General features: G+C 32.7%; 1 protein-coding gene across 1 annotated transcript in view; it reads right to left on the bottom strand.

Annotated features, from left to right (window-relative positions):
* alpha-Est9 (alpha-Esterase-9) overlaps nt 1-9,611 on the bottom strand; it is a 60,463-nt gene extending 50,852 nt beyond the window's left edge. Inside the window, exon 1 of the mRNA XM_017621584.1 lies at nt 9,532-9,611. Coding sequence (XP_017477073.1) covers nt 9,532-9,575 — 44 coding nt within the window. The 5' untranslated portion in view covers nt 9,576-9,611. The remainder of the gene's footprint in view (nt 1-9,531) is intronic.
* Between the last annotated feature and the right edge of the window lie 1,453 nt (nt 9,612-11,064).

The following is an 11,064-nucleotide window of genomic DNA, read 5'->3' as shown; positions in this document are numbered from 1 at the left end:
TTAAGTAAATAATTTCTTGAATTCAAGTTAAATTTGACTTATTAACGGGTAACAACCCTTTTGAATGTAGTTTAGCCATGAATTCCTTTCAAAACTATTTCGATTGATACCCTTATTGTAATAATTCATTAAACTAATAAAATAATTTGAATCTACCAGTTTTAAAAAGGTGGCAACCCTCTTCAAATATTTTCAAACTACAACCCTCGTAAACCTCTCTTACCTACTAACCAGTACTCCACCACAAATACTTTCAGAGGTTTAGGAAGTGCTACACCGCCTTATCTAATCGATGCCAGGGCTATCCTATATTTTAGGTAGCGCTTAATGACACCAGAGTACAAAATTTTACGATGAACAGTTGATTAGTTACAGCTTTTAAGCGTAACAAGCAAACAAACTCACTTTCCAATTTGTTATATTAGTAAGGATTGATATATATATTTTTGGATAACAAATTTTGTGTGCTTTCATTTTTAAGGGCATCGCTACTGCAAACAGCTTGCAAGACTTGTCATCCTTCGCCTTTACAGCGCAATTATCACTAACTATATTCGTAACTAGAATTTTAGGCTGAAATGTTAGGTCATCGTGCTTCGCTGTGCTTATGGGTCTTATGGGCTATGTCGTGTAAGATTCCTTGTTTTAACTTATATCTCTTTCCTATTGTGCTAGGTATTTGGGAGTCATTCTTACATCGAAGTTAAACTGGAAAATTAACCCAGAACACCGAGTTAAAAAGGTCTATGGTACCGAAAGTTATAGAGAGGAACTATACATATAAGATCATGTCCAACTGCGATATTGAATGATATCTGTTATCTGCTAACGATTGATATCTTTATTAGGGAAACTCTATGTAAAACACTGCCCTGAGCTTGAGGGAACTTAGGCTACGGAAAGTATGTAACTACGTACGGACATATGCGTATTCTGTAGTCTTTCAACAACCCAAGCATTCGCCAAAAATGTGTCCGAATCTATCCTTCGCTTATCTTCAACACTTAAAAGCTGCTAGTTAGATGGAGTTGTTAAACTCGCCACATCAACCAGTCAACTACCAAAATAATTGCAGACCAAAGAGATAGCGAATTTCTAGAACCTATTTGAAAAAAAAACACACTTTAAAGCTGGGCTTCCACTTCCGTGGCAATTTAGTTCAGTTAGCATCCAGTAAAGAAGAGAAGCACACTTGAGCCCAGTAGNGGCAATTTAGTTCAGTTAGCATCCAGTAAAGAAGAGAAGCACACTTGAGCACAGTAGGTCCGTGTGATAACGTTTGAGGAGACCTAAAAATATAACCAATTTATTATGTACATATGTTATGATATCGCAAGATTTCATCATTGCCGTCTTGGCTAGATTTGCCAGACAGACAAAAAAGTGTTGGAAAAATTAGCATATTCTGGCCCCACTAGGCAGAAATACTACCCTATGCTTTCAACTATTTAGCCCGGATTGGCCATTAGATTCACTCTACTAGCTAACATTCATATTAAGGAGTAGGAGCTTCTACTTCCGATCATTTTCCGAAGTAGGCAGCCATATGGATAAATAAGTGAGGTGGATATTTTCTTGTCTAACAGGTGCATTCTTTCAGCCACGAAAAGGATGGTGAGAGGAATCAGCATCAGAGTGATAGGTTCCTTTTCTCGCAAGTTAGTCAGCCATGCATATTTGTCTCATATACAATGCGGATGGAAAATCTAATACCTAACTTGTATTTTAAGACCATTATCATAGAGGTTTCGCAGCTGCTCAGTGACCTTATAGCTACTTGGCCTTCGGAGTCGGAAAAAGTCGATAAGTCTAAGTGCAGCCTCTTTAAAAGCTGCAAGCTCTGCTTGGATTAAGGTACAGTGGTCTGGCGGCTTAAAACAGACATTCAGTGAGAGATTTATTGATTGTTCCTTGAAGAAAGAAGAATTTGTTCTCAATATTGATGAAAGTGGATACCTAAAAATATCGGGGTAGTCAGTTCGAATATTTTTCATTTCTATTTTAGTAACGCTCCGCTCTGCCTTGGTTCGCTCGACACCTCTCTCTGTGTGTACGTAACCTAAAAAAAAACAAGTAATTTTTAAGCAAAAGACTAAACCGAATTCAATTCTCAAATACAAATTTTTGATTATCGTTCATTTCTTCATGATCCAGTGATCGGATTTGATTGGGAGTATCTCCGAGGCAACACCTTTCCTTAAAAAAAAATAGAAATCGGTTAACGTGGTCCAAAGTTATGCGGTAACATATAGAAAAAAATAAAAAAAACTGTCTGACGAATTGAAAAGGAGAAGGTTCTTTTGTGAAGTCGGTTAAAAAGTTAAGTCATTTTTACATTAAGCAAACGTTAAATATAAGTACAACATTTGAGGTATTTTTGTTTTCTCATTTTTACGATGTCTTTGCCAACTAAAGAACAAACTTGTTGCTCGCTGCTGACATTTGTTGCTGCTCCTACTATTTACGAGTACACATATGGTGTGTATTACATACATATGTACATATGTATGTACATATGATATAGTTTTTGTTTGTAGGTAACTTATTTGTCAGCTTTTCGTTACTCACCGCTGCTTAAAGGCGGCATTTTTATATGTTTTTCATGGCGCTTATGTCAGCCACACAGTGAGATCACTCTCATTTATCTATGGATTGTGGTATTGACGCTTCCTTACCCCGCCGACTACTTGGTATGTCTCCGAGTCGTTTTTTTTCCCCCAAACTTGCCTCGTTTGGATCGCTTTTGATACAATTATTTTTTTCGCTTGGTGACTGGATTTGCTATCATTCTGTTATATTTTTTTCCATGTGTATATATGTAATTAGCTCGTGACGTGCGGTTACCTTTTCAATTGGATTAATTTTTCAATGTTATAAATATCCACCAGCTAATTGTTAGCTAACCAGGCATGACAAAATAGGATGACAATATTTTTGTTGACTTAATTTTCGGACAATTTGTGAAAATTAAAAATAGCAAAACAGCGTGAATGCTTTTTAAATTGTGTTTAAAATTTTCTGAATGGAAATGCAAAAATTAAAGAAAAAACAATTTCAAGTCACGTGTAAAATAAATTAAATTTATTAGATGAGAAATGGTTGAAGCACATAAAAATATAATAAAACTAAAAAGAGCAACAAAAGTGCCCGTACATAACTAGTTTGTTTGACAATTGAGAGGTCAACATCGTTGCACTCGTTCGTGAATTTTTATTATTTAGCCAGGAGTACTACTATTTATAAATAAATAAAAGGGGGAGAGTAACTTGTAAGAGCGGTTTTTTTTGCATAATTTATTTCTATTGTATTAAATGATTTTTAAATTGCTATTATAAAATACTAAATGCTGCAGAACCACGTGAATGCGAATTTAAAATGAAAGAGAATGACAGTGATGTCAAATTTGTATGACATTGATGCCGCTATCAATACCGCTAGCCACCAAGATTTGGATGTTGGTTTAGACTAATAAAGACATATTCATGTATAAAACGTTATCGAAAATAATATTAAAAAGCATTTGAAAAATTATCATTACCTAAAGTTGTTTATAAAAAAAAAATAGTCAACTTAATTTAACGGACTAACCGTTTCCTTTCAACTTGTTCAACTAACTACTCACAAAACGTTATTTCTTATATTTTTGACTAGTTGTTTTCTTTTGGCAAACAAAAAATAGTTCCTTGAATAATTATTAGGGTGATTGACTCGGTTTTTCCAAACCGGTTTCCACTGGCTTTTTTTTTATCGAACAAACCGTTTTTTTCATTTCATACAAATCTTGACCTCTCAATAAAAGTTTTGAGTTTTACGAAGTTTTGAAGGCATTTTCCTGTTTAAGGGAAACCCCTTAAGAGTTTTAAAATTATATTCTAGGTTATTTGGGGATGAACAGTATATCAGATCTGAATGCAATAATTGAATGTTTGGCGCTTAAACGTTTTCTACGTGTTTGGCTGAGCTTATTCTCCAATTTATTTAACACAAATGTAGAGATCACAGAGACACTTTTACTTCACCTCGTAAGAAGCTTTTTTATGACAGATGTACACATGGAGGTTTGCCATTGTCTGCCGAGGGTTGAGCGCTTTTTGAGTTTTTTTGATGTTGTTGGGACCAGAAATTAAACCCGAGTGGCTGTAGGCACATCTAAGCACTCGGCTAGTCAGAAAAAATGTAATAAAACATTAAAAATAGTTAAAATCAGACCAAACTTGAATATTTCACTATTTTTTTATTTTTTTACATTTGGTCTTAAAAAAATTTGAAATAATTTTGCTTTGTACATTTTTTAAATAAAAGCTATCTTTACTGTTAACAGTTTTATTGTAGTTTTGGTTCACGACTTCATACCAAAATGAGCACTTTTATTTAAAAAAAAAACTTTGTTGAATATAACCGATTTGTCGGGATTCCGGAACCGGTTTTTTTTCAAGTTGCAATTTGTCTTAGAAAAAAGCCGAATAATTGAACACAGCTTATTGAACAGCTTTATGGCCCATTAAATTAAATTAGGGTGGAATGCAAGTTTCATGCGATTACAACATACTTTTGATTTTTGGGAATTTTTTAAACGAAGCTGGGCATTTTCTTCCATATAAAAAAAATTTTCGAACATACTTTGTAATGGAAGAAAATGCGTGACAGCGCCAGCAAAAAATTACAAAACATCAACATTAATTTTAGTCACTTGAAACTTGCATTTTATCCTGCTGTAATTTAATGAGATTTACATATAAAATTGCGTGCCTAGAATTTTTCTGAAAACTCGGAGTAAAAAGATTGAAACAGGTTGAAACAAAAAAAAGTCAAATTACACCAAGCAATCAATTTACTCACGACGCTATGCGCCAAATATAGTTAAACTGCGTTTTTAGTTTTAGAATTTTTTTTATTGGGACTTTATGATTTCAAACATATGATGAATTCTAAAAATTATTTAAAAAGGTCAGTGCAATGTAAAATAAATATGGGAACCAAATGATAGAAAAAATTCTGTAGGATTTAAAAAAATTTAAATTTTTTTTGGGACGAATAGGTGTAGAAAATGACTTTTTAATAAATTTAATTTTTTTTAAGCTAATAAAGTTAGAAGAACTATATTTTAGGACGTTGTCGAGTTTATATTAATCCTTAACATATAATTTTTTCAAAATAAATATTGCAAAATTTCAAGTATATTCAAGGATCAAATTTTTAAGGACATTTTCAATACCTTATGCACCAAAAAATTTAATCTGTTCTTTCTATACAGAATTTTCTCTTTAATTTGATACACATACTGTTTCCCTAAGCACATTGCACTAAATTTTTTAAACCGTTTTCCGAATTACTCTTATTATTCAATTTTCAAAATCCTTTTTAAAAATCCTGGCGTCAGAGAGAACAACTAAAAAACGCCATTTTACTGATGCCCCATGGCTTCGCGAATATATTGTTTTTTTTTTGTGTATGAAATTGCCTTTGGCACGGTGTTATGTGTATGTATAATTAGCTAGACATTTATAAAAAAAGGCTATTAAATATTAAATAAACAAAAGAAATATAGCAAACAAGTAAGAAAGTCTAAGTTCGGGCAGAGCCGAACATTAAATACCCGGCGCAAGTATTAAATATATGTTTTTTCACCTTTCCGAAACCTACCGCTACATGGTAAGCAGGGGTGTATCAATTTTGAGTAAATTAGCGTCCTTAAATTTCGAAATATTGAAGATTCAAGCATTCCTGAAATTCACCGTTATATGAAAAGCGGCCGTAATTTTAGTCCGATTTCAATAATTTTCAACGTTTTGCTTAGATGTGGCAAGCATAATAACCATACCGAGTTTGGTACAAATTGGTAGAACGGTTACTGATATACATATATGTGATCATAAGTGGGCGGTGCCACACCCATTTTCCAAAATTTTACCATAAACGTATTTCTTGGTAAAGAATTTTTGCAAGCGTCAATTTTGAATAAATTAGCTTCAATATTTACTGATTTATCGAAGATTTTGTATTTCTCTAAATTACCGTTATATGGGATGTGGGCGTGGTTATCGTCCGATTTTAAAAATTTTCGGCGATTTTGTATCCTATAGCAAGGCCAAAAACTGTGCCAAGTTTGGAAGAAATTGGTGCAGCGGTTACCAAGTTATACACATGTAACCATAAGTGGGCGTGGCTACGCCCATTTTCCAAAATTTATAATATTCTTGTTTTTCGTCTAAAAATCATTGTAAATATCAATCTTGAGTGAATTATCTTCAGTAGTTACTAAAATATCGCAGTTTTCGTATTTCCGAAAATTACCGTTATATGGGAAGTAGGCGTGGTTACCTCCCGATTTCGCCCATTTTTTCCCTTGGATTAAGGGAAACCTACATACCAAGTTTCGTTGAGATATCTCAATTTTTGCTCGAGTTATCGTTTACACGGACGGACGGACAGACGGACAGACGGACAGACGGGCAGACGGACAGACATGGCTTAATCGAATTCTTTTTTCATCCTGATCATTTATGTATACATTTGTCTATATCTATCTCGATTCGTTTTGGCTGTTACAAACAACCGTTATGTGAACAAAATTAATATACCCTTGTGCACAAGTGCGCTCGGGTATAAAAATGCTACAGCATAAGGCGTTTCTATTATTGCCACCATTACAAATTACAAATCCCGAAAATGCCGGAATTGTTGGCAAATAATCTCGTGATTTTTGGCACTTAAAAAAGACCATGATCCCGGGATCTTGGGATTAAAATCCCTAGACAATGTTGGGCAAAGACCGTGAAAAATGTATGAGCATGAAAGTGCACATTCCTTAAATATTAATTTGTTAATGCGTATGCATCTACGTACATATGTCTCCTAATATAAGCATATATACATCCACAAGTCTACATAGCCGTTCTTTGTCATTTTTCGCTTAAGACTCATAAACCCCTTGTTTATAAAGAATAAGCAAAAGTATGTAGGAAAAATAAACAAAAACTCGACTTTTATCAAAACAAATATTTAGTATTGAAACCAGCTAATTTTCTTTACATACATACGAATGCAAATCCATTTGTATACATAAATATATGAGTATATATTAGGCTGGGTCAGATAAACTTATTGTAATTTACCCCTCTCATACGAAAGCTTTTTTTCGAGAGGAGTTTTGGTTTCATGAGCTTATACGATACAGTTATACTATACAAAGTGAAAACCAGAGTTATTACACACCTTCTCTAGATATTTTTAATCCCCTTTAAGGGTCATGTTATGATGAATTATGTCATTCGACCAGTTGTTCTAATTATCTCAATGCTCATTTGACTAAATTCGCTTTAAATAAGATATTAAACTGCGGAGGGTAATGGCAAACATATCTCTTTCCTAAAGGAACCGACCAGGTCTAAGATATGTATGTACAAATTTGTACATATCTATGTATATCTTTTATCTCAAACATAAACAATGCTCAAGCAAATGTTCAGAAAATCTAAATATAAACAAATGACCATAGAGTTAATTAGTTTGGCAGCAGAGAGTGTAGATTCTTCGGTGATCAAATAAAAAGAAAAAAATTCTATATTGAATGCCAAATTCCACGGAAAATGTTTTGTCATATTTGTACATTTATATGTACAAGAAACATATAAATAGGCACGTAGACCAGCACTGAGACAGGGTACCGAAAATATTTTTTTTTTTCTCAGCCACCTCATACGCGGTATTGCACGCCAAGCAACGAAATAACATTTTCAATAAAATAATGACCATATATGGTAATCTAACCCTAAGAGTATCTTGCTCAACCTCTTTGCAATTTTTCATTTACAGTGGGCTAGAGTTTCTAATTTTGGGTCACAAATTAAATTATATCGAAAATAATTTTATATACAGTGTAATCCATTTATAATGGGTTTGCTTAAGATGGAAACTCTGTTATTCACGTACCTATTTTTCAAGCCCCAGTTCAAACATACACATGAAACAACTCGGACTCCGCCAATAATGGACAAAAATATCGGAAACAACATTTACTTATTTTTTTTTTGTTTTCAAAGACTTTCCATCAAATACAGGAATCACTTTTCACTTAAATTGGTTTAACCCTTGTAATCTGCTAATTATGTGTCTTTTGTGTCCTTATTTAAAAAAGCTTATTCAAAATAGGAGTTGTAGGGTTAAAATTTTCTGTATAGCTACGGTAAAATTCGGCAAGCAATTTTCTCGTAAAAAATTGTAACCCTAAAGTTACTCTCATTATGGGTCCTTTGTGCCGATTTTTAAAGACGATTATTAAAACTGATAGTTGGAGGGTTAAAATGTTCTGTACAAATTTTAACTATCAAAATTTATCAAGATTCACCCAGGATAGAAACTGTGATTAAATGGAATATTTTTCAAAAATACACAGTAAAAAAATTTACAACTTTTTGTAGAAAAAATGTAACTTCTTGATTAGCTCGTGCCGTTATGGGTTTTTTTGACCCTATTAAAAAAATTTATTGAAAATGGCGGTTAATTGGATAAGATGTTCAAAAAAAGTGTTTATAAGAGATCGCCGAGAGAAAGTAAAGTTCTGTATTTTTTGGTATTTGAATTTATGGCTTTAAAATGACCTATTTACTGAGAAGAAAATTCTCCAATTTGGCAAAATTGTTATTAAAATTTTAAAAGTTGTCGGTGTACCTTTGAAATTTTCCATGTAAACAACATGTAAAAAAATTTGTTTTCATTAAAAATGTTACAGCTATTGAACCGTTTGAGAGAATTGAATGCCCAACAAGAATATGGCCAGATAAAATGTTATCTTAAACAGTTCAGTAGTTATAAGATTTTTAATGAAAACAAATTTTTTTACATGTTGTTTACGTTAAAAATTTCAAACGTACACCGACACCTTTTAAAATTTGAGTAAACGACTGGCGTGCTTTGTTGAACTTGGCCAAAATCGCTTAAGCGGTTATAGTACAATAAAATTAATTAGTAACCAAATTTTTTTTTTGAGATCCTTCATAACACATTTTTAGCCTCTAACTGCCATTTTTGGTTACTTTTTCATCGAAAACGCATCAAAAAGTTCCAAAAATTGGAAAGTTTAAAAAAAGTGGAAGAGCTAAAAGATGCCACATTTTAAGCCTTTTATAATAGTTCTTCGTTATTTTGATTCGAAAGTGGGTCCAAAATATCCAATAACAGATGGAATTCAAACCCTGCCAATTTGAATTCAAAGCGAACTTGACTCAAATGCACTCGGAAGTGAATTGCAGGACCTACCCGAAAGGGTTAAAATTGTTTACAAAAAAGTTGATAATTTAATTCTAACATCCTAGCTTGCATTCAAACATATTTGTTATGACACTACCAAGCTGACGATTGTTAGATGATCTGATGATGTCTAGTAAAATCATTTGCTAAATATTCTCATTTTGGTTATTGGTGTTTCCGTCAGGGTAGGATTATGATATATAGTGGAACATATGTAGATTAATTTGTCTTATATTAAATTTTTTACTTTCGTTAATAACATACGATTAAATTTGTACTTACTTAAAGCCCAGCTTTATTTGATCGATCGTCTGCATGGCTGCCATGTTGATTTTTTTTCTTTGGAATTAATCTTTAATATTTTTTATTTAAATATTCCTTTTTACAAATAAACACGTAGCGTATGTACTTCTGAATGCTTTTCCAGGAATTATCGTTTTACCAAATCACAACAAAAATTTAATCCTTAATTGAGGTACATATGTATGTGTTAGGTATCTATCACGTGGAGCGGAATTATTTAGATATATCAGTCGATGTATACTGGAAAATTTAAGGCACGTGTAAGTTGCATACATACATGGAAGAAATATGATATATCTGCAAGCAACACATACAAATGTACATACACACATAAATCATATGCACATACTTAAGAGTGATGAGCAGCTTCTTCAGATTTATACAGACGCGTGCGAGCAATTTAATTTATTGATAATAACCTCGTTATACTTCAACACTTCTGCTAACTTTTATACTGAGAATACTTTTATGAGTATATTGCGCTCTTAGGAACTGCCGCAAAGGTTATTACTTATGTTCAATTAACAGCTTCTTGTGTTCTTCAATGAAATATCCTCATTAAATACTTGGCTCGTTTGAAATTGAATGTAAACCTTGGATTACTTCACGCCTACAATAATTTTCATAATATGCTAAAATTAACTTGTGAACCCGCATGGCGTTAAAACGGCAACATTGAATTTAAATTTGATGCAACCTTATTCAGAAAGTAAAAAAAAAAAATCCAAATGTTTCACCTAAGTCCTTTAAAAAATAAAATCTTATTACACATCTACCAGCACAGTGCCTTAATCTGATACATCAGTTTTGAAATTCTAGGTAGCGGTGCAGGTCTGCTGATCTTCAGAAAAATGGTGTACATAGATATTACTTTTCGAATAGATGGCAGCCCTTATCAAAATTTTTTCAAACTAAAGTTTTCTTAAAACTCTTACCGGTGGCACTCATACTTTAACATGTAAATTATATGCATAAGTTAAATAAATTCGATTTTTCGCACAGGTGGCAACCCTCATTGAAAGTATTTTCAAGTCAGTCTGGTATTGTGATACATATTGCAATTAACTGATGATTTAAATTGATTTTGATTTTTCAAACTCAACAGACAGTTCAGATATAAATCCTTTTCAAACCCACTTCGCTTGATACCCAACTTTTGATAGTTCATTTAGCTTATTAAACATTTGGAATCTATTTTTTTAACAGGTGGCAACCCTCTTAAAATACCACAAAAGATTCTGTATGTTGCAACTAAGGGTTCCTTGACACTCGTTTCTTTGACACAGGTATTTTAGTATTTCATATTACTTGTGTATAAGTTAACTAAATTCTACTGTTAAACAGGTGGCAATCCTCTGAAAAATATTTTCAATTACTAGCTCCTTAAGCATGTTTCATCTGGCATCCATTAGGTGATACGTATTACCTCAATTCAAATTGAAATTTATTTTTTAAACAGGTGGCAAGCCTCATACATTTAGTTTAGAAATAAAGCCTTTTCAATACCATTTC

Source organism: Rhagoletis zephyria, unplaced genomic scaffold (assembly GCF_001687245.7).
Source record: "Rhagoletis zephyria isolate East Lansing unplaced genomic scaffold, Rhagoletis_zephyria_1.1 Rzeph_scaffold_02520, whole genome shotgun sequence".
Classification (NCBI taxonomy): domain Eukaryota; kingdom Metazoa; phylum Arthropoda; class Insecta; order Diptera; family Tephritidae; genus Rhagoletis; species Rhagoletis zephyria.
The sequence above is the reverse complement of the archived record's forward strand: the minus strand, read 5'-3'. Positions and strand labels throughout refer to the sequence as shown.